This window comes from Thecamonas trahens, assembly GCF_000142905.1.
Source record: "Thecamonas trahens ATCC 50062 unplaced genomic scaffold supercont1.14, whole genome shotgun sequence".
In the NCBI taxonomy this organism is placed as follows: domain Eukaryota; order Apusomonadida; family Apusomonadidae; genus Thecamonas; species Thecamonas trahens.
This window is the reverse complement of record NW_013657666.1, coordinates 385,634-408,137: the sequence shown is the minus strand read 5'-3', so window position 1 is coordinate 408,137 and position 22,504 is coordinate 385,634. Positions and strand designations below refer to the sequence as shown.

General features: G+C 65.0%; 2 protein-coding genes across 2 annotated transcripts in view; one reads left to right on the top strand and one right to left on the bottom strand.

The window, feature by feature from the left end:
- The window catches only part of AMSG_03810 (leucine-rich repeat containing protein), a gene marked incomplete at its 5' end in the record, with an annotated part of 30,314 nt that extends 8,798 nt beyond the window's left edge, over positions 1 to 21,516 (top strand). Inside the window, 4 exons of the mRNA XM_013904260.1 lie at positions 77 to 5,571; positions 5,619 to 15,299; positions 15,329 to 19,825; positions 20,141 to 21,516. Of these exons, the coding sequence (XP_013759714.1) occupies positions 77 to 5,571; positions 5,619 to 15,299; positions 15,329 to 19,825; positions 20,141 to 21,499 (21,032 nt within the window). The 3' untranslated portion in view covers positions 21,500 to 21,516. The remainder of the gene's footprint in view (positions 1 to 76; positions 5,572 to 5,618; positions 15,300 to 15,328; positions 19,826 to 20,140) is intronic.
- The window catches only part of AMSG_03809 (uncharacterized protein), a 2,031-nt gene continuing 1,005 nt past the window's right edge, over positions 21,479 to 22,504 (bottom strand). Inside the window, exon 2 of the mRNA XM_013904259.1 lies at positions 21,479 to 22,460. Within this exon, the coding sequence (XP_013759713.1) occupies positions 21,513 to 22,460 (948 nt within the window). The 3' untranslated portion in view covers positions 21,479 to 21,512. The remainder of the gene's footprint in view (positions 22,461 to 22,504) is intronic.

Genomic DNA, 22,504 nt, shown 5'->3' with positions numbered 1-22,504 from the left:
CTTGCGTCGGAGTTGGCCGCTGCTCGCGCACAGCTTGAGAGCGCTTCTTCTCGCAAGCCGGTGGCTACACGCACAGTCCCGGCAGTCGCGCTCGACATGCTCCAGCAGCAACTTGATGCTGAGCGTGCAACATGTGAGTCTCTGGAGGATCAGATTCGCAAGCTCGAGTCGGCCCTAGCCCTGGCAGAGCACGCCGCCGCTCGGGCTGCACTCAGTCAGGACCGCTCCTCGCAACAAGTGCAAGACTTGGAGGCGCGTCTTGAAGTGGCCTCGCGCGAGCTTACCCGCACCACCGAGTCAGCGGCCAAGGCGCGCGCTGACACCGAGACCGCACAGGCCCGCGTGATCGAGCTCGAGGCAGAGCTTGCCCAGCAAGCTTCAAATGCAGCACTGGCCGCCCAGGATGCTAATGCAACTCATAGCCGTGAGGTCGCCGCTCTCAAGGCCTCACTCGCAACGGCACAGGCCGACGCGCGCTCGGCCGAGGAGACACAAGTCGGCCTGGAGGCTTCACTGGCATCATTGGCTGCTGCACTGCAAGCGTCCGAGGAGCGTCGCCGCAAGCTGCGCACCGAGCTAGATGTCGTGACCGCAGATGCTCGCAGCCTCGCAGGTGATGAAGCATCTCGGACCCGCGCTGCCCATCTTGCTCAGGCCAAGTTGGCGTCGGCGGAGGAGAACAATGCCTTGCTCGCTGCCCGTATCAGTGTACTGGAGGACCAGCTCCATACCCAAGCACTCGCGCTCTCTCAGGCCAAGTTGGAGGTGAAGCGCGAGACCGCACATGTTGCATCAGTCAAGTCCAAGGCCCAGGCCCAGGCAAAGCTTCTCGAGGCCAAACTTGCTGCTGCACACGACGCTCTTGATCGCGCTCCTGTTGCTGATGGTGCTCGAGGGCATACCGCCGATAGCGACGCTCATGTCTCGATTGATGCTGCTCTGTGTGCGCTCAAGTCGGAGGTCGAAGCAGAGGCCGCGGCTCGCTCCGCAGCTGTAACTCAACTTGAGGCTGCCAACGCTCGAATCCGAGACCTTGAGTCTGCCCTCGGTGAGGCTCAGGCTGCCGTGCAGCTGGAGGAAAGCTCCGTCTCGGCCTCGAAAGCCCAGCTCGCGGCGCTCGAACGCAGCCAGTCGCTGACTCGAGTCGAGGGGGAGCTCAAGGCTGCCCAGGCTACTGCTGTCGAGAATCATGCCGCCATGGCGCATGCGCTCAACCTCGCTGAGAGCGCGCAAGCAGAGGCCGCCTCAACTCGTAGTCGCCTCGAGTCGCTCCAGGCTCAGCTGGCGTCGGCACCAGCCGAGGCGGAGGTCCAGCGCACTGCTGAGAACGCAGCCCGTCGTGCTGCGGTCGTTCAGCGTGCACTGACCGAAGAGCGCGACTCGCTTGTCGCTGAAGTTTCTCGTCTTCACTCGAGCTACGCGCGTGCCAGCTCGTCACTCGTGCTCCTTGCACGTGCCTTTGACGTCACTCTCAATCATTATGGTTGCAATGTGGACGAGCTCCCGGTGGAGATCAAGCTGGACGAGGAACTGTCGATCCGGGTTCCCAAGCCACTCCCCGAGCTGGCGGAAGAGAATGCACGGCTAGTGGCCCAGCTCGAGGTGGCAGCGGCTTCCCGTGACACCACCCGGCGCCAGCTACTTGCACTCCAAGCGGAGCATGCCGACGCGTGCGCGCGCGGAGATGGACTTGAGGTACTTCTCCAGGCAGCAAAGGTGGAGAAGGCAGAGCTCGAGCGCCAAATCGTGGTGGCACAGGCCAATGCATTGGCGCTTGCCACTGCCCGTGACAACGCTATTTCTGACGCCCAGTATGCTGAGGCCTGCTTGGCCGAGTTGGAAGCCGCGCGCGATGCGGCCCGCGAGGATGCGATGCGCGCGCGTGAACAGAAACGTGCTCTCGCCACCCAGCTCGCGCTCGCCAACGATGCCGCTCTTGCCACCGCCACTGCCCTCGAGAGCGAAGTTGCTGCTCTGCGCACCGTGGTAGAGACCATGTCGTCGGACGCGTCGCCAACAGTTGTAAGCGAGCATGTAGCTGCCGAGCTGGTGCGGCTTTTTACTCTTCTTGATGATGACACAGACCACCGCGCTAAGCAGGCTGATCTTGTCACTGGCCTCCGCGCTGAGCTGGAGGCAAAGAACGAGGCGATGGCGTTCGAGGTCGCACGAGCCACGGCTGCGGCAGAGTCTCTTCATAATGCCCAGAGCGACATTCGAGAGCTACAGTCCAGACTGCGCCGGATGGAGACTGAAGCCGAGCTGGCGGATGCTGTGCCAGTTGTCCCGGCAACTGAGACTAGCCGCGTCGCTGCACTCGCTTCTCCGCATGGAGACGACTCGCGAGTCGCGCACCTGGTTGCCGAAAAGGAAGCACTAGAGTCGGCACTTGTTCGTGAGAGTGCCGAGCTCGACGTCCTTGGCGGATCATTGAGGGCAATGTGCGGCGTTCTGGCAGCAGCCCGTTCGCGCCGCGGTCCGAGCGCTGCCGGCCTGGCCCGACAGTCGTCGGTCGAAGTGACAACCAAGATGCAGCTTGCGGCCGCCGAGGCGAGGATTGCCGAGCTGGAGGCGTCGCGTAAGCGGGCTGCCGAAGCACAAGCCCATACCGTCAACTCGTCCGAGGCTTCACGAGCCCGCATCGCGGCGCTCACCACCCAGCTTGCCGACGCGCAAGAGCAACTTGAGCTTGAGCGCGAGCGTGCGGCACGTGCTGCGACTACCGTCGAGGCGCAGGCCGGTGAAATTCAGTCACAAATGGACGCGCTCTACCGAGCCCTGGAGGACGCTCGGGCTGCTGGTGCTGTGAGCGCCGCTGATGGACCTGTTGTCCTTGCCCTGCGCCGCCAGCTCGAGGCGGCCAACGCCAGTCAGGACTCGCTTCTGGCCAATGTTCAAGATGCGCAGAACAAGCAAGCTCAGGCCGACAAGGCCGCCGCTGTCGCGCGCGCTGAGGCGCGTGTCGCCCGGGAAGCGCTCGATGATGCACAGGTCGCTGTCGAGAGTGTGCGGGCCGAGATGGATGCACTGCAGGCTGCCAGTGGTGCACGCGAGGTCGAGCTGTCCGCCGCTCTGGATGCTGCGCTCGAGGCGGCAGCCGAGAAGGACAGCCTGATGGAGAGCCTCGAGGAGGAGGCGCTCCAGGTTGAGGAGACTCTGCGGAATCAAAACCGCAAGCTTGCCGAAGAGCTCCTTGCGCTCCGCGAGCATGTGTTTGAGCTTGAAGAGGCCGGGCTCGAGACTCAGCGCACCATGTCGCTGGCCGATCTCAAGCTGGCGGCTGTGAGTGAAGCTGACCTTGTCTCATCAGAGCAGGTCTCGTCGCTTGCGGCCGCAAATGCGTCGTTGGAAGCTACAGTCGAGGCGCTGACGGCGCAGCTGCAGCGCGAGCGGGAGCGCGCCGACGAGCTTGCCGAGGCCCACGAAGTGGCGGTGGATGATGCTGCACGTGCGCGTGCCAAGGCCACTGCCCAGTTTGAAGCCGACGTCGATGAGGTCCACACCCAGCTTGCTGAAGAGCGTGGTCATGTAGCTGCCCTGCGTGCCGAGATTGAGAAGCTTCTCGCCGAGAACGGGAAGGTGCAGGACGAGAAGCACAAGCTGTTTGTGGAGAACAACAGGGTGCGCGACATGCTCAACCGGGCCGAGAAACTCAACGTGAGCCTCGCCGCCGAGCGCCATACGACAGGCGAGGCCGCCGACGATGCCACTGCGCGCCTTGCTACCGTCGAGGATCAGCTCGAGGCCGAGCGCACCAGCTTTTCCGATGAGATGGCCAGCATGCGCGCGGCCTTGGCCGAGGCCCGAGCCGCTCGCTTTGAGGCTGCTCAGAACGAGAGGGCCAATCAGTTTGTGCTCAAGACACAGCGGCAGACCATTGCCACGCTCGAAGCGCAGGTGGCTGAGCTGAGCGACGAGGTTGAAGCTGCTCGAATGGCAGCGACGTCCGAAACAGCGACCATTGCCAAGCACGCAACCATTGATACTGAGATGCTTGCAGAGCGAGAGGCTGAGCTTGTGCGGAGACTGGCTGGTGAGCATGCTCATGCCATGGGTCTGCTCAAGATGCAGTTGCTGGGTGCACTGTCGGCGGCGCAGCAGCGCGAGGCCGCGCTCAGAGGCAATTTGGTCGCAACCAAGGCAGAGCTCCGTGACGCAGTTGCGGTACGAACTGAGCTCACCGGCTCGCTCACTCGAATCCAGAACGAGATGGACACGCTCAAGCTCAACGCTCGCATCGATGTTGAGGCTGCTCAGGGCGCTGCTGATCATGCTCACTCGCTCGCTGAGCAAGTCAAGGTTGAGCTAGCGCTCGCCCGGGATGAAATCGCCGAGCTGCGGACTGCTCAAGCAGCGGCAGAGGCGGAAGCTCGAGTCGCCGTTGCTGCTGCCAAGCGAGCCGAACTAGTTTCTGAGACCAGTCACAACGCGGGCCGGGTTCTGGAGATGGACGTCAAGGCTGCTCAGGCTGCTCGTTATCGAGCCGAGGAAAAGGCCACTGCGTTGCAGTCAAGGCTAGCTGAAGTTTCGGCGGAGCTGGAAGCTGTGCGAAGCAGCGCGGCGGATGCTACCGACACTGCGTCGCGTGACACGGCTGATCTTGCGCGCAAACTGGAAGAAGCCGTGGCTGCAGTCAGTGCCAAGCACGAGGCCTTAGTGTCAACCCGGGCCACCGTTGCCCGGCTAGAGTCGGATGCGGAGCTAGTGGCAGCCGCAACGGCTCAGCAGATCAAGACTCTGGAGGCCCGGATTGTTGCGCTTGTCGACAGCGAGTCAGCAGATGCTATAGCTGAGAGCATCGAGGCTGAGGCCGCTGCTACCGAGGCTGCTGCGCAGGCGCAGGCCGCTGTTGTGGATGCTGCCGAAGCGCGTGCGGCTGCGGCTGCTCGTGAGGCTGCGGCTGCGACGTCGAGCGCCGAGCAGTCCCAAGCCCAAGTTTCGGCACTCCATGCCGAGCTGGCGGCAGCAACAGCCGCCGCAACCGCGGCGCGCGAAGAGAGCGTTCGCGCCGAGTCGCGCGCCAACGCCGCGTCGGCGCAGATCGCTGCTCTCGAGACTGCCAATGAGGAAACTCGTGCCGCCGATGCTGCAGCCATGGAGGCACTGAAACGCAAGGTTGCTGCGCTAGAGGAGGAGCGTGCGGCGGCGGAGCGCGCCAGCTCGAACCGCGTTGCTGAGCTCGAGTCGGTTGTTGCTAAGCTGGAACATGCGGTGGCGAGTCAGAACGCGGCGGTCTCCAACTTGACTGCCGAGGTCGCTGCCCGCGAGGCTCAAGTGGCTGACCTCACTGCTGCAGCACGGCAGGCAAAGGATGGCCAGGACAACGCCTTGCGGGAGGTGGGCATGCAAAAGGCGCAGCTGAGTCATGTACATGATGATCTGTCCCGTGCCGAAGCACGGCTGGCTAGCCTGCAGGCGACTCACTCTGCCACCCTTTTTGACTTGTCTGAAGCCCAGACCAAGGCCTCGCAGGCGGCGGCAACATGCACAAGCTTGGCCGAGGCACATGTTGCTGAAGTGGAAGAGCTTCGGGCCCAGAACGAGGAGCTGCGCGAAGCTGCGCTCGCCAAGGTCGCCCCGACGTTGCACAGCTGCTACGCTCGGAAATGGTCCGACAGGCATCAGACTCGCAAATTGCTCTGGAGAAGGCCAGTGGTGCTGTTTCTGGGTTGCAGCACGCCGAGGCTGCGCTCCGGGCCGCAGAGGCCAAGATCGCTGCGCTTGAGGCGGGGCTGGAATCCGCCGAGAGCCGCGCTGCAGACGCTGGTCGTGCCCGAACAGCCGAGATCCAGCGGATGGCGCGCGAGCTGGCGCGACTGACGACAGAGCGTGCAGCCGCTGAGACGTGTGCTGCTGCAGCGGAGCGCGAGGCATTGCATGCGCGGTCTGCAGCCGACTCGATCAAGTCGACCGCTGCAGCAGCCGAGGCAAAGTACGAGGAGCTTGTTGCTCGGCTCTCGCGACAGCTGAGAGAGAGAGACGCTGAGCTGGTAGCTGCACGCCGCAACTGCAGTGGGCTTGAGTCGCGGCTGGCCGCGCTCTCGCGCGAGCTGGGCCTTGTCCAAGCCTCGCTGCAGGAGACCGTGGCGGTGCGGGATCAACTTGCCCGCGCCGCCAAACGGTCGCTGGGCGGTGCACCTGATGGGACAGGCGCATCGAGTGAGGATCTGTCGCAGCGCGTGGAGCGCCGACGGGCGCGGCTGGGGGCGGCACCTGTGAGTGACGCCGCGCTCGAAGAGCTGGCCGCTATGAGCTCAGAGCTTGATGAGGCGCTCGATGATGCCGCCAACGCGCGTGTCGCCGCTGAAGCGGCGCGCGACTCGGTGGCCGTCCTCGAGTCCCGGATTGAGGAGCTCAACGCTGAACTGGCGCTCTCGCGCGAGGAAGCTGACAATGCCCGCTCGCAAGCAGCCGAAACGGCCGCCATGGTGACCAAGTTGCAGCACGAGCTTCACGGTGCAAAGGCTGCGCTTCTGCCGCTGGGAGAGGATGCCGTCGCAGCTGTCGACCGTGCTGTGCGTGCTGAAGCCACCGCACGCGAGCTGCAGATTGAGCTTACTGCCGCTAAGGATGAGGCCGCTGAGTCCCGACAGGCGCTGGTGTCTGTCAAGGCCGAGCTTTCAGTCACCCGCGACGCTCTGGATCGGCGCAACGCCTCGTTTGCCGGAGAGGTTGAAGCAGTGCGGGTGGCTGCGCTCCAAAGGAGTGAGTCGCTTGAGTCTGAGGCTGCTGCCAGTGAGGCGTCGCTCGAGCTCGCTACGCTGTTTGCTACGTTGGAAGAGAATAGCCGCGAGATGCTGCAGCTGTCTGCGGGTGTTGAGCGCGCCGAAATGGCCGCCGAGGACGCTAGCCGCAGGCTAGCGTCGACTCGAGGTGAGCTGCTGGAAGCCATCAAGGCCCGTGAGGCTCTCCGTGCAGAGGTCGAGTCGCAACAGGCCGGGCTTGCTGTGGCTGCCTCTGAGCTTGCAGCAGTCCGCGGCGAGACTGAACAACAGCGCGAGGATCTCGAGCTCACCATCCAAGAGCTGGAAGCTGCACTCGAGCGTGAGCGCGCAGCGCGAGTGGCCGCACATGCTGAGGCTGCGGCTGAGGAGCAGCGGGTGGCGGCCGAACAGGCAGCGCTGCAGACGGCGCTACGCGCTGCCAACGCCAACGTGGCTGCGGCACAGGCCGCGCTGGCGGCCGAGAGCGCCCGAGCACTTGAAGCTGAGCAGACGAGCCGCGACATCAAAGTCGAGCTGCGGTCTGCAGAGGCCGAGATTGCCAAGTTGAAGGCGCAAGCCGAGATGGCATGCCAGCAGTTTGCGGCTGTGGATGAGATCCAACGTTCTCTTGCGGAGCAGGTCGACGCACTGATGGCAGCCCGACAGGCTGCCCTGCGCGCGTCTGAGACTGCGGCGGAGCGGGAGCGGGAGGCGGTTGTCGAGTTGCAAGCTTCGCAAATAGTCCACAAGCGGCTTGTGGGTGAGCTGGCGGCAGCACATGCACTGCAGGCCGAGATGGCCGCTGCAAGCGATGAGAGCGGGCAAGTTGCGGCAGCAGTGGCTGCGGTGGCACGAGCCGAAGCCGGTCATGACGAGGCAGTGGCGGCGGCCGAGGCTGCGCAGGTGGCAGTCGCCCGCTTGAAGAGCGAGCTTGCTGCTGCACATTCCAAGCTGGAGCAGGCCGAACTTGCAGCTGGAGAAGCCGCGGAGTCGGCCACCCTCCTTCGCCAAGCCTCGCTCGATACAGTGGCAGCCATGCCGGCAGCAGTTCAAGCCGAGCTTGATGCACAGGCTGGCGAGCTGGACACTTTGCGACGCGAGCTGGAGGCCGAGCGTGCAGCAAGCACACTTGCCACGCACAACGCCGAAGAGGCCAATGCAGCGCTTGTGGGACAGGTCGAACGCGAGCGCAATCGCGCAAGCGCGGCCGAGAGGCAGGCGCGGCTGGCAGAGATGGAGGCCAAGAGCCTGGGCTCGCGACTTGGCGTGGTGGAGGCCGAGCTCGAGATTGCTCGCAGTGCACAAGCATCGCTGGACGAGACAGTGCAGCGAGTGAATGTGGAACTGGAGCGGGAGCGGGCCCAGCTGGATGCGTCGCTTGCTGAACGTGGGCTTGCGATAGAGGCGCTTCATGCGGAGCGCTCGCGCGATGCCAGAGCATTTGAAGCCGAAATGGCTGCGCTCCAAAGCGATCTTGACGATGCGCGCCGGAACTGTGCCGAGTTGAGAGAGCTTCAGGGCGAAGCTCTGGCGACCAACGCGCGGTTGGAGGAAGAGCTACACGAGGCCCATGTCCTGCTTGATGAGGCTCGTCGGCGCAACACGGCCCTTGCGGACGAGCTAGCGGACGCGCAGCGGTCGTCGCTTGCTGCTGCCGAGCTGGAAGAGGCGCATGCCCGAGCTGCCGCGCTTCAGGCCAAGCTTGTGGCAGCGCAAGATGAGGCTGCCGCTTCCGCCCGCAAGGCTGCTGGAAGCTTAGCTGCCGCCGCCAGTGCTGAAGCTGCCATTAAGCGCGAGCTCCGTGCAGCCCAGCAAGCCCTCGTGGTCAAGGAAGCTGAGGCTGAGGCTGCTCGCGCACGCGCCGCGGAGCTGGATGCTGCCGTTTCTGGACACGTTGCTCAAACTGAGGCTGCTGGTGAGTCCGCGTCAGTCGATAAGCTGCAAGCCGCGCTTGCTGGGCTCAAGAAGCAACTGGATCAGGCCGTTGCCGCGCGAGAGACTGCAGAGCGCAAGGCGGACGCAGCATCCGAGACGGCAAGTGTTGCCAACCGTCGGGCGAGTGATGCCGAAGAAAGCGTCAGTGCGATGGAAATCCGAGTTACTGAGTTGGAGCGGCAGGTGGCCGAGGCCGAGCTGCGACTGGCAGATCGCGCTTGCGAGCTTGAGGAGGCACGAGTGGCCATGGATGCACTGCGCGCATCAGCGAGCAAGGATCGTGCTGGGTTGGAGAACCGTCTGACGACGCTGCGAACACGTGCGGCGGACGACGCCGACCGGGCTGCCGAGGAAATCAACTCAATTCGGGCAGGCCTTGTTGAGGCGCAGTCGGCGCTGGCTGACATGACGTCCAACTATGAGGAGGCGCGCGAGAACGAGGCCTCGCTCCGTACGGCACTGACAACCCAGAACGCGGTTCTTGAAAAGTTGCAGGGCGATCGCGAGACGCTGCGTGCCGAGGTGGCTAACCTCCATCCGCAGCTGGCAGCCGCCGAAAACAGGGTGCAAGGCCTGACAAGCGAACTGGCCGAGGCGCACGAGGCTGTTGCAGCAGCCAAGGCTGACACGGCATCGAGCGAAGCTCGGGTGGCTGAGCTGACAGACGCTGTCAAGCAGGGAAAGCTGGAAGCCGTGGCCTCCGCTACCCAGCTTGCCGAGGCTCGGGCCAAGGCACTGGCCTTCAAGGCGCTCAAGAAGCGACTGCAGGCACGGATCGCCGAGCTGGAAGCAGCGCTTCAAGATGATGGCCGCCCGCCGGTTACATCACCGGCCGAGCCCGAGCCCGAGCCCGAGCCGATGACGACGGCGATCGCGCCCAGCGCGACGGCGGATGTGGTGGCAGAGCTGGAAGTCAAGCTGGAAGAGAGCCGAGCTGGTAAGCGCGAGCTGGAGGCTATGGTCGAGGCTGCTGAAGAGCGGGCAGAGGTCTCGGCACGGGCCACAGCAGCGCTCCAGGCTGAGCTGGCGTCTCTGCAAGAGACCGTTTCGGCACGCGATAGAGCCACTGCGACAGGTGTGGATGCAACTCTTGCTCAGGCTCGCTCAGAGATTCAGGCCAAGACGATCGAGCTTGCCAAAAACCAGCAAGCGTTGGCGAGCGCGCAAAAGCGGGTGCTTGAGCTCGAAGATGCCGTTGCTGTCGCCACGGCCGCACAGGAAGAGGCCGAGCGGGCTCGCGATGCGTCCATGGCCGATGGTGCAGGTGCTGCTGCAGAAGCCGAGTCGACAGCAGCACTGCTTGCGGAAGCCAAGGCACAGGTGGCACGGATGGAAGCCGCTAAGAACGCGGCTGACGCTGCGGCCGTTGCTGGTGACGTCGAGGCATCAGCAGCGGTGAGCCGGGCTCAAGCCGAGGCGGCCCGTCTGCAAGCTGGGGTGAATGCGGTTCGCGCGACAGAAGCCGAGACTGCGCGCCGAGCGGCGGAGCAAAATGCAGCGTGCGCATCTGCAGAGTCAACACTTGCAAGAGCAGAGGCGTCCGTGGCGCGATACAAGGCCCTGGTCGAGTCAATGCAGGCTGAAATGGATGATGCCCATGGGCGCACAGCTGAGGCTGAGGCCGCGCGAGCATCCGCGACCCGTGGGCGGGCCGAGGCTCGCGCCGAGATCGCGACGCTGCGTGCCTCCCTGGAAGATAGTGAGACGGCGCGAGCGCGAGCGACAGCACGGTTGCAGGCAGTTGAGGCCGAGCTGGAATTGGCTCTTGAGGACGTGGATCGGGCCAAGGCTCGCTGGAGGCGGGCACAGGCCGAGGCTGACGAAGCCTTTGCTGCACGTGACAAGCTGGTCATGCAGGCTGCCGAGCTCAAGGGCGAGCTTGCTGGAGCATGCAGCAACGTCATCCGGCTGGAAGAGATGGCCGCGGGTGACGCCAGCGCGCTGATCAAGACGGCGGCCGAGGCCAACGAGCTGAGGCGCCGTGTTGGTGTGGCCGAGGAGGCGGTTGAGGCCGTCTCTCGGTTGGAGCAGGCGCTGGCTGCTGCGCGCAGCGAAGCTGCCGACGCCATCAGCCGTGCTGATGAGGCACAGGCCAAGGCGCGGGAGCTTGCGAATGCGCTTGACCAAGAGCGTGTCCTGCTTCAGCAAGAGCGTCATCGGCGGGCTCAAGTGGAAGGCCTCAACGCCGACCTTCGCGCTGCCGGTGAGCAAGCCGAGGTCGAGCTTGCTGACTTGCGTGAGGAAGCGGCGCATCGGGACGGGCTGGCGACGATTTTGGCTACTCGGGAGAATGAGTTGGCTCAGGTGCGTAGCGAGCTCGCTGCGGCCCAGGCGCGGCTAGCGTCGCAAACTGGTGAGGTAGACGCGTCTGCCGACGAGCGGGCTGCGCTGGTCGGAAAGGTCGCCGGGCTGACGCAAACTGCTGCCGAGTACGAGCAGCGCAACATGTTCTTGGAGTCTGCGCTGGCGACGAGCCAGGCCGAGGTCAAGCGACTTCGGGCTGAGATTCAGGCTAGCGAGGTTTCGATGGTGTCTGTGCATCGAGTGGCCGCCAAGGCTGGTGATCTTGATGCCGAACTGGCCGAGTGTCAGAAGGCGCTGCAAGAGGCGCGTATTGATGCGCGAGCGGCCGAGGAGGCCCAGTTCATTGCGGCGGCGGCCGAGGCGGCACGGGTCAAGGCCGAAGCAAGTGTGGAGGAGGCTGACGGGCGTGCTGAGCGTGCTGCAAACTCTCTGGCACAGGTACGCAAGGAGAAGGCCGAGCTCGAAGGCAAAATGGAAGGCATGGTAACGGCGCTTGCAGCGCTTGAGGCCCGAATGGGTGTGGAGCGCGAGCAGGCGATCGGTGAGCGCGAAAAGAGCACTGCGCTACGCGCCTTGCTGGAAGAGGCTGATGCTCGCGAAGCCGACCGCAGGCGGGCGCTGCGAGAAGCGCAGGCGCAGATCAATGAGCTTGAAGCACGGCTGGCCTCCGAGTCATCGCTGAACGAGTCAGGGACAGCGTCCCGGCTGCTTGAGTCGACCATGCTGGCGGAGCAGCTGGGTGAGGCTAAGAGCGTGCTCGAAGAGTCGCTGGCGCAGGCAACGGCAGAAAAGAGCATGCTCGCTGGGAAGCTAGAGCTCACTCGCGGTGAGGCCCGGCGGGCCGAGGTCCAGCGTGCCGACGTCGCAGCCGAGCTGGAGGCCGAGGTCGAACGGCGGCGACGGGCCGAGGCTGAGCGAGACGCCGCAGAGTCGGCGGTAGCCAGCCTTCGCGGTGAAGTCAATGGACTCCAGCAAGCGCTGGCGCGGCTGCAAGCTGAGGAGACGTCCGAGACGCCCCGATCTGAGCTGCGAAGCGAGCTCCGGGCAACACTTGCACAGGCTGCGCAGCTGCAAGGCCGGCTGGATGGTCGCGAGAAACAAGTCGCCGAGTTGGAGGTGCTCCTCGCCTCTGCCGAGCACGCGGTAGAGCGTCTGGAGCGGCAGGTGGCAGACACGAGTAGCATGGCTGAGCTTGAGACTGAGCTCCGAAAAGCCAAGGCGGCCGTTGTCGAAGCCGAGGAGAACGCACGCAAAGCGTGGGTGGCCGCCAACGATGAGCGAGTTGCGTCCATGGAGCGTGTTAGAGTTGCCGAGGCCGAGACGCTTGAGCTGCAGGAGGAAGCCGTCGAGGCTGTGCGGCGCAAGCTCCAGGTGGCGGTTAATGCTGCCGAGGACCGTGCGAGTCGCGCCGAGCGGGTTGCGACGCAGGCAAACGCCAAGTTGGAGGAGGGTGTGGCGTCGCTCCAGCAGGCGAATGCTGCTCGCGAGGAAGCACTTGCAGCCGTTCGGGCCGCCGAGGCCCAAGCCGATGCGGCTCTGAAGGAGGCGCGCGATGCTCGCGATGCTTGTGGTGAAGCGACTGTTCGTGCCAAGGCTGTCGAGCGGCAGGCTGCTGCTGCCGAGGCCCGGGCCGCTGATGCCGAAGCTACGGCTGCGAATGCGATGGCCAAGCACAAGCAGGCCCGAAAAGAGACCAGCACTGCTTTGGAGACGGCTGATGCCGCGCAACGTGCTGTTGCCGAAGCTACGCGCCGGGCGGCCGAGGCCGAAGCCGTGGCGGCGCGTGCGTGTGACGAGCGCGACCGCGCGGTGGCGCAGGCTGAGGGAATGGCGAGCTCGGTCGGCGCAAGTGCCGAGGAGCTACTGGCGGCGACACAGAGGGCCGAGGTCGCAGAGGCTGCGCGTGAAGCAGCAGAGCGACGGGCAGAAGTGGCAGAAGCCCGCGCAGCCGAGGCTGAGGCACTCGCAGATGACGCTGTGGCCAAGCGGAGGGCAGCGACGGCTGAGGCTGCTCATGCCACCGCGGCGGCCGAACGGGCTGAGCGCGCCGCAAGTGATGCAACACGACGTGCGGCAGAGGCCGAGTCAGCTCGGATAGAAGCATGGAACGAGCGTGAGAGCGCGGTTCGAGCGGCACGTGATGCTCGTGAAGCCGAGGCGCTCGCGGCGGCGAGTGCTAGGACCGCTAGTCGCCGGGCTGACGACTTGGATGTTGCCCGTGACGCTGCCGAGCGGCGGGCAGCTGCCGCCGAGGCCCGGGCCGCTGATGCCGAAGCTACGGCTGCGAATGCGATGGCCAAGCACAAGCAGGCCCGAAAAGAGACCAGCACTGCTTTGGAGACGGCTGATGCCGCGCAACGTGCTGTTGCCGAAGCTACGCGCCGGGCGGCCGAGGCCGAAGCCGTGGCGGCGCGTGCGTGTGACGAGCGCGACCGCGCGGTGGCGCAGGCTGAGGGGATGGCGAGCTCGGTCGGCGCAAGTGCCGAGGAGCTACTGGCGGCGACACAGAGGGCCGAGGTCGCAGAGGCTGCGCGTGAAGCAGCAGAGCGACGGGCAGAAGTGGCAGAAGCCCGCGCAGCCGAGGCCGAGACGCTCGCTGACAGCGCTGTGGCTAAGCGCAAGGCCGCAGTTACCAATGCGGCTGCTGCTGTGGAGGCTGCAGAAGCCAGTAAGGCCGAGGCAATGAGCCAGGCACGGGAGTCGGCGAAGCGAGCGAGTCACGCCGAAGTGGCGTGCGAGGCTGCAGAGCGGAGGGCAGCGGTGGCCGAGGCGCGGGTGGCCGAGGCCGAGTCGCTAGCCAGCAACGCGGTCGAAGAGCTCCGAGACGCACTAGCCGAGGCAGACTCTCAACTAATCAAGGCGGAGAAGGCGATGCGGAGCAGTGCTGAAGCCAGTCGTCGTGCAGATGAAGCCGAGACACAGCGTGCAGCAGCAGAAGCGCAGCGCGATGCTGCCATGGCAGCAGCCCGTTCGGCCGAAGAGCGGGCCGAGACGGCAGAAGTCGATGCCAAGACGGCAAAGAATGAGGCTGCGAGAGCAGTTGCACAGGCTGATACGGCAGAGGCAGCTGCGGCCGACGCTCTGTTGGCGCGTCAGGATGCGCTGCGGAAGATGCATGTTGCTATCGAGGCGGCAGAAGCGAATCAAGCAGCGGCAGACAAAGAGCGAAGGGCGGCGGAGAAGGCCAGCGTCCGTGCCGACATCGCAGAGGCACAAGCTGCTGCTTCTGATGAAGCGCGGCTGGAGGCAGAGCGAAAGGCCCGCGAAGCGGAGGCCAAGGCGACAATAGCTACCGAGAATGCGGAGGCTGTGGTTGAGGAGATGCGCCGAAAGGCGGATGCGGCCATGGCAGCATCGGCCACGGCCAGTCAGCAGCTGGTCGAGTTGACTGCAAGTGAGCAGGCTGCGATTGTCCGTGCTGAGACTGCGGAAGCCGGGCAGCGGGCGGCGCTCGCATCGGCACGCGATTCAAACTCGGTCGAGGTCGACCTCGTGGCGGCGCAGCGGGCAGCAGATGCTGCCGAGCGGCGCGCAGAGACTGCTGAGCAGGCTGCTGTCGAAGCCGCTAGCCGCCGCAAGCAAGCTGAGAACGATCGCGACATGGCTATCAATGCGCAACGCGCGGCAGAGCAAGAGCGCTCCGATGCTGTTGATGCTGCGTGTCGGGCGGAGCGTGCGATGGTGATGGCGCAGGAAGAGGCTGAGGCGGCGAGGGCTGCGATGGCGCAGAGCAAGGCTGATGCAAGCAAGGCCAAGGCAGCTGCCGATGTGGCGGCAGCCAAGTGCGAGGAGGCTGAGCGCGAGATGGCGCGAGCCCTGCGGCGAGCTGAGGCTGCGGAAGCTGCTTGTGATGAAGCAGGCCTTGTGGCCGAGGGTGCACTCTCGCGGGCGAGTGAAGCCGAGAACGAGGCTGCGCTTGCCAAGCGGCGCGTGTCGGCTGTGCAAGAGGAGGCGCGGCAAGAGATGGACACCTCACTGCATCTTGCCGAATTGGGTGCGGAACGAGTGGCTGGTGAGCTTCAGGAGAAGCTGGCTGCTGCGCAGAGTGCATGCACTCGTGCTGCGGAAGCTACTGCAGCTGCGATTCGCGAGCGCGAGTGGGCTGAAGCGGCGGCTGAGAAGGCGCGCGCAGATGCAGAGGCCGCGGTGAAGGCTGCAGAAGTTGCCAACACAGAGCGGGCCAAGATGGAGGACGAGGCTCGGCATGTGCGGCAGACAGCGCGCACTGAAGTGGCGGCTGCTGAAGACGCGCGGCTGAAGGCCGAGATCGAGGCAAAACGCGCACAGGCAGCCGCCAACTCGGCCCGCGAGGAGGCGAGCAAGGCCAACTCCGAGCTCGAGGCTGCGCAGCGTGAGGTTTCTGACCTTGGCTGCAGGTGCAAGAGGCCGTGGCAGCTGCCGATGAGGCGACGTTCAAGCTGAAGCGCACCTTGGCCGACGCCGCTCTTGATGTGGCAACTGCCGAGGGCGAGGCTCAGCTGGCTCGTGAAGAGGCCCGTAAGGCGCAGGCTGCCGCAACAAGTGCATTTGACGCGGCTGACAATGCCAAACGTGAGCGCGACGACGCCGAGGCAAAGGCTGAAGCTGCGAGACGTGCAGCAACGCAAGCTGAGACCATGGCGGAACGCGAGGTGGCCAAGGCGATGGCGGCTGTTGCGGACGCACATGGCGCAGCAGAAAAGGCGCGTCATAATGCAGCCACGGCTGAGGCCGAGGCCGAGAAGTATCAGGCAGAAGCCGAACAGGCGCGGGCAAAGGTCAAAAACGCGGAACGCGCGGCTGCGGCGGCCGAAACTGCAGCAGATGAATCGCGTCGAGCGAGTGCGCGGGCTGTGGCGGATGCGAAGGCGGTTAGTGACCGCAAAATTGCCCAAGCCGAGGCCGAGGCGAGTGCTGCTGTGGCGGCTGCCGAAAAGATGAAACAGGCGGCGTCGGCGCGGGTTGCTGAGGTTGAACGCCGCCTTGCGGAGATGCGGACCGAGGTTGACGAGGCTCGGGCAGCGGCCAAGAGGGCCACACAAGCCGAGATGCAGGCTGCACAAAAGGCAGCCAAGGCCGAAGTTGCAGCAGTTGAGGCACGTGAGGCTGCAGAGGCAGCGGAGCGGCAGGCCGAGGCTCGGATCGCCGAGGCGGTGCGCGAGGCTGGAGTTGTCCGCGCCCAGCGTGATATGGCAATGGATGAAGCCAAGGCTGCCGCGGCAGCAACCAAGGAGGCGGAAGATGCATTAGCAGAAAGCGCTGCTCGCGCCGCAGAAGCGATTGCTGCTGCTGAGCAAAAGGCTGTGGAGGCAGCTGCAGCAGCTAAGAATGCGCGGGACGATGCTGTCGACACATCGCGCGAGGCGCAGCGAAAGGTGGCAGAGTGCGAGGCTGCTGCAGCAGGCGCCTCTGCCGAATTGCGAGCGCAGCTGCGCGAAGCTCGGCGTGCATGCGAGGAAGCAGAGCGTGCAGCAAGTGCGGCTGAAGTGCGAGCACTCAAGATGGTCGAGGCTGCTGAGGCTGAGGCGAACAAGGTTCGCGAGCGAGCGCAACGGCTTGTGGCCGATGCTGAGGCTGAGATTGCAACCAAGGCCGGTCTAGCTAATGCCCGAGTGCAAGATGTTACCGCCGATGCTGAGCGCAAGGTGTCTGATGCAGAGACGCGTGCTGACAAGCGGATTGCTGAGGCGCAGAGTGCGGTGTTGCGCAAGGTGACGGAGGCTGAGGCTGACGTGGAGCGAATGCGTGCTCGGCTGGAAGCTGCCGAACGCAGCGCAGCAGATGCCAAGGCAGCAAGCGTCGAGGCCGAGCTGACGGCTGCGGCTGCACAGCGTGCTGCGGCTGCTGCAGAGAGCACTGCGAGTGATGCGGTGGCAGATGCAAAGAACAGGGCTAGCGCTGCTATTGCGCGAGCTGAAGAGGCCGAAGTGCTGCTGGATGCAGCTCGTCGCTACGCCAAGCAGGCTGTGGCCGATGCGGAGAAAGAGAGCACGGAACACGCAGCTGCAGCTGCCAAGGCTGTGTCGGAAGCGCGGCTGGCACGACTCGCTGTCGAAGAGGCAGAGCAGCGGGCCGAAAATGCGGTGGCGCGGGCAGAGCAAGCCGAGGCGGCACTGGCCACGGCACGCAGCGAGGCTCAAGATGCGGCTGCCCTGGTGAAAGCATTGACTGATCAGGAAGTCGCTGCCAGCGCTGCCCATGAGCGTGCGCTGACAGCTGCGAGGAACGAGTTTGATGCTTCACTGCGTGCGGCTTCAACTGCGGCTGAGGCTGCTCAGCGCGAGGCTGAGCGACGAGTGTCGACGATTGAGGCACAGCTGTTAGAAGCGGAGCGAAAGCTGGCGGAAGAAGTTCAGGCGAGACGCGAGGTCGAGCGGGCGCTGCGCGATGCCGAGGAGCGCGCGCTGGAGCAAGTTGCTGCGGTTGAGCGCAAGGCGTTCAAGGCCGAGAGCCGACTGCAGCAGAGCAAAGCTGAGCTAGCCGAGTTGCAGGTCGAGCTGACCGAGGCAAAGCAGGTGGCGCAGCAAGCGATGACTGATGACCAGGCACGTGTGGAGCGCACGATCGAGGAGGCCAAGTGCAAGGCAGCTGCGGCTGTCGCAGATGCCAAGAGCACGCGTGCCGAGCTGGACGCTACCATTGCCGAAATCGAAGGTCTCAAGCGAGAGGCTAGCAAGGCTGAACGGACTGCGCGACAGGCGATGGATGAGGCCGACGACCGGGCTGCCGAGGCTGAGCGTGCGGCAGGCAAGGCTGCCGCCCAGGCTGAGCAAGCACGAGCTCAGGCTGCCGAAGCAAGGGCCGAGGTCGCGCGAGTGCTTGAGGAGAGCAAGGCCGAAGTGGCTGCTGCCCGTGCTGCTGCTGCAGTGGCGCAAGACGCGCGAGCAGCTGCCGTGGCTGATGCGGAGCGCATGTTGGCTGAGGCCAGATCAGAGGCGGCGGCAGCTAGAAGTGAGGCGCAAGAGGCCAAGAACAGTGCCGAACTTGCTTTCGCTGAGGTTGAGCAGATCCAACGCGAGGCAAAGCGGAGTGTGACTGCAGCTGAGGTGCTTGCCGAAGAGCAGATTGCCGAGGCTCAGCGGGAAAGCGCCAAGGCGCGAACGCGGGCGCAGCAGGCCGATGTCGATGCTGCGGAGGCACGGCAGGAGGCAATTGCAAGCCGCGAGGCGCTGAAGGCTGCACAGGCCGATGCCGAGGCAGCCGTGCGCGAGGCAAAGCGTGCTGTGTCAGAGGCTCAGCAGGAGGCGGAGGAACAGTCTGCCGCGGCGCAGCGGGAGGCCGCCAAGGCGGCAGCAGCCGCCAAGCAGGCTATGCTTGAGCGTGATGAAGCGAAGCATGAGACCGAGCGCGCAATGGCGGATGCTGAGCGCGCGGTCGCTTCGGCCAGCGATCGCGTTGCCGAAGCGCTGGCTGCGGCCGCACGCAGCTCTGATGAGGCGAAGGCTGCGCGCAAAGAGGCTGAGAATGCCAGAGCGGATGCCGAGAGCACACGGCGAGAGGCGAAGCGAGCTGTGGCCGAAGCCGAGGTCCGTGAAGAACACGTTGCTGCGGCGCAGCGCGAGGCGGCCAAGGCCGACACCCGAGCTAAGCAAGCGGAGGCCGAAGCTGAGATGGCTCTAGCGGGTCTTGACGAGGCGCGGCGGATGGCGGAGCTGGCCGCTGCCGAACGCGAAAGCACAGCTAGCAAGGCAAGCGCGCGCGTCCAGCAGGCTGAGGCCGCGGCGGCAAAGGCCCGACATGAAGTCGAGCAAGCTGAGACTCTGCTTGCAGAGGCGAAGCGTGAGGTTATCGAAGCCAAGCGATCAGCAGCTGAATCGGAAGCTGAGCGCGAGGCAGAGATGGCCGCCGCAAGGCGCGAGGCAGAGAACGCACTGGCATTGCTGCAACAGGCCGAAGCTGAGGCTGAGCAGGTCAAGGCGAATGCGACGGCTGCTGGCCGCGAGGCAAATGCACGGATTGCCGCACTGCAGCGCGAGGTTGCTGAGACCAAGCAAGCTGTTGCCGATGCTCACATGGAGCGCGAGGCGCAAGTCTCAGCTGCGCAGCGCGAGGCAAGCAAGGCGCAAGCGCATGCCAAGCAGGCCGAAGCCGAGGCAGCCGAGGCCCGAGTGACTGCAGAGACGCAGGTGACTGAGGCGCGACGCGAGGCTAGCGAGGCCAGGCGCGCACTGACTGAGGTCGAAACAATGCGCGAGGTGGCCGAGGCCGAAGCGCAGCGCGAGATCACCAAGGCCGGACTGAAAGCGAAGCAGGCTCAGGCCGAGGCAGCTGACGCCAGGGCTGATGCCGAGAAGGCCAAGGATGATGCCGAGAAGATCAAGGCTGAGGCCGAGGGCGCACGGCAGGCAGCTGAAGAGGCTGTTGCTGCCGCACGGCGTGAGGTTGTCGAGGCGAAACGGGCAGTGGTGGAGGCCGAGACCGAGCGCGACTCCAAGGTTGCGGAGGCGCAGCGCGCGGTGGCCAAGGCCGGAATTCAGGCAAGGCAAGCCGAGGCGGAAGCCGAAGAAGCAAAGGCCGAGGCCGAGAAGGCCAAGGCTGCGGCCAAGGTCGCCAAGCGCGATGCCGAGGAGCAGGTGGCCGAAGCACATCGCGAGGCCATCGAGGCCAAGCGAGCTGTAGCAAGCGCCGATAACCAGGCCGAGGACCAAGTGGCCGGAGCGCGGCGCGAGGCCGTCAAGGCCAAGGTCTTGGCCAAGCAAGCACAAGCTGATGCTGACGCGGCCCGAGCCGAGGCTTCCGAGGTGAAGGCTGACGCCGATACCAAGGTCGCTGCTGCACAGCGCAAGGTGGTTGAAGCGAAGCACGAAACGGAGCAGATGGCAGCCGAGGCACAGCGCAAGATTGCCGATGCTGACGCTCGGGCCAAGCAGGCCGAAGCCGAGGTGAAGCGGGCGGTGGCTGAGGCAGCCGAGGCCAAGCAGGCAGCGGCTGATGCTGAGACGCGCGCCAAGCAGTCTGACGCTCGGGCCGAGCAGGCCGAAGCCGAGGTGAAGCGGGCGGTGGCTGAGGCAGCCGAGGCCAAGCAGGCAGCGGCTGGTGCTGAGATGCGCGCCAAGCAGTCTGACGCTCGGGCCGAGCAGGCCGAAGCCGAGGTGAAGCGGACGATGGCTGAGGCAGCGGAGGCCAAGCAGGCAGCGGCTGATGCTGAGACGCGCGCCAAGCAGTCTGACGCTCGGGCCGAGCAGGCCGAAGCCGAGGTGAAGCGGACGATGGCTGAGGCAGCCGAGGCCAAGCAGGCAACGGCTGATGCTGAGACCCAGGCTAAGCAGGCTACTGCAGAGGCCATCGCGGCCAAGGCCAGTGCCGAAGCGACGCAGGCTGTAGACCAGACGCTGTCTGAACAGCTGGCGCGCTTTGAGGAGCGTGCCTTAGCTGCTGAAAAGCGCGCCGGAGAGGCCGAGTCAGCAGTGGCAGCGGCGCAGGAGCTCTCAGACGGGGCAGAGGCATGCAAGAAGCGATGGGCCGAGGCCGAGGTGGCTCTGCGCGAGTCTGTGGCCGAGCGCGAGGCGCAGATCACAAGTTTGACAGCCAAGGTGCAGTCACTGCTTGAACGGCTTGCAAAGCTCGAAGACGAGGCGCGAAGCGCTGTCGAGGGCGAAGACAAGGCCAAACGAGTGCTGGCTACAGCACAGGAGGCTGCCGAGCACGAGCGGGCACTGGAGGCTAAGCGCGCGGCAGCGGCGGCACAGCGAATCCAGCAGCTCGAAACCATGCTCGCCGACCGCAGTGCAAGCGCGGCTCATGACAACGGCGACCTGGCCGACGAAGTGCTCAAGGCGCACATCAGCGAGCTGGAAGCCGAAGTCGGAGAGCTTCGCGAGGTGGTCAACACGCAAAAGTCAGAGAACGCTATGCTTGCGCAGTCGCTCTCGACCGACGCCGAGCTAAAGCGAATGGTAGCGGTGCTGACCCGGGCGCTGGCCGATGCGCGCGCTGAGGCCAAGGCCGAAGCCGCCAAGGCAGTGCGGCTCACATCTGCATTGCATGGGCTCAACAGCCGAGTGGAGGTCATGATCGCTGACAACGCACGGCTTAAGGCTCGCAACGACGAGCTCGCAGCCGAGGTGGCTGACGACTCTGGCGCTCTCAAGCGGATGGCGCACGCGCTCTCGCTCAGACTTGAAGATGCGCTCGACGCCAAGGAGGCGGCCGAGGCCAAGCTGTTGGCGCCGTCAACGACACACGTGCTCGCGTCGAGCAGTGAGGCTGCCGCAGCGCTGGCAGAGGCGCAGATGGAGATGGCGGCTTTGGTCGACGAGCGCGAGGGCTTGCTGGAGCAGCTCGCCGAGCTGGAGCACAGGCAGCGCGCGGGCGGACTGGTTGACGTGCTTGTGGCACGGCTGGAGGCGATCCATGCGGCCACAGCTCGGCTGGCGGTGAGCGAAGGAGCGCGTGCGTGGGCAAGTGAGGCGTCCACACTCGCCGGTGAGGTGACCGGCGAGCTGGCGGCACTGACGGAGCAGGAGGCGTCACTGGCAGCTGCACACGAGGCGTTTGCGAGGCGGAGCGGGATCATGGATGACGCTGCGCGGGAGCAGGTGCTGGCAATCCTTCAGCAGGTGAGCCGTGGCGTTTAGTAAAAGAAGAAAGCTAGGCCTTTGCCGCAAAGACGGCACCCTGGGCAGCAGACTCCTGCAGGAGCGCGCGCGAATCGCGGGAGAGGTCGCCGCCGCGGCCACGGTAAATCGAGTGCACGACGCGGATCATGGCGATGGAGCAAATGAGGAGGATGAGGAGGAAGAAGATGTTGACGACGCAGAGGGTGGTGCCGAGGTGATAGCCAGCCTGTGAGAGGCGGACGGCGGTAACGATGCCTGCACCGCCAACCTTGGTGATGCCGACGAGGAGGAGGGCGATAAAGAGGATGTGGATGATGAAGCCCATGAAGAACGACACAAACTTGGAGGCCTTGCCGACGCGCATGGCCGCGTACTGCGGGACGTACCAAAAGCCGAGCGCAAGAAACGGAGCAAAGAGCATGTAAGCGAGGGCGAGGAAGAAGCCGACAATGTCGCCGACCTTGGCGACCATGGCCCAGATCTGGACCACAAAGTTAAAGGTGAGCGTGAGGAGCGTCCAGTAGTACAGCATGTACATACGGCGGACAGTGGACTGGAACTCACGCGGGATCTCACCCTTGATGTCGTGATGGATGATGGGCCGGCAGCGCGGCCAGTTGGCCGGGCGCATGCCCTGGATCTTGGCCAACATCCGCTGCAGCTCCTCCTCCTTCTGCACCAGCTGGACCTGCTTGGCCTCAAGCTCTGCCTCGCGGCGGTTAAGCGCCTCGACCTTGTCGCCATAGTCCAGCGAGCTTGCCGCGCCTGAGAACATCGATCCTGCATTGGCCGGCTTTGAGAACATGCTCGCGCCATCGTCATCGCCTCCGTTTCCAGCAGTCCTGCTCGACGTCTCGATGGGCGTGTACGACGCTGTCGAGGTAGCTCGAAAGCCCGACTTTGTCCCTGATCCCGTTGATCCGCTCGCTGCACTCTTCTTCTTCTTCTTCTTCTTGGCTGGGACCGACGACACGGGCATCTGCGCGCGGGGGGGGGGGGGGGGGGGGGGGGGGTAGGAGGGGA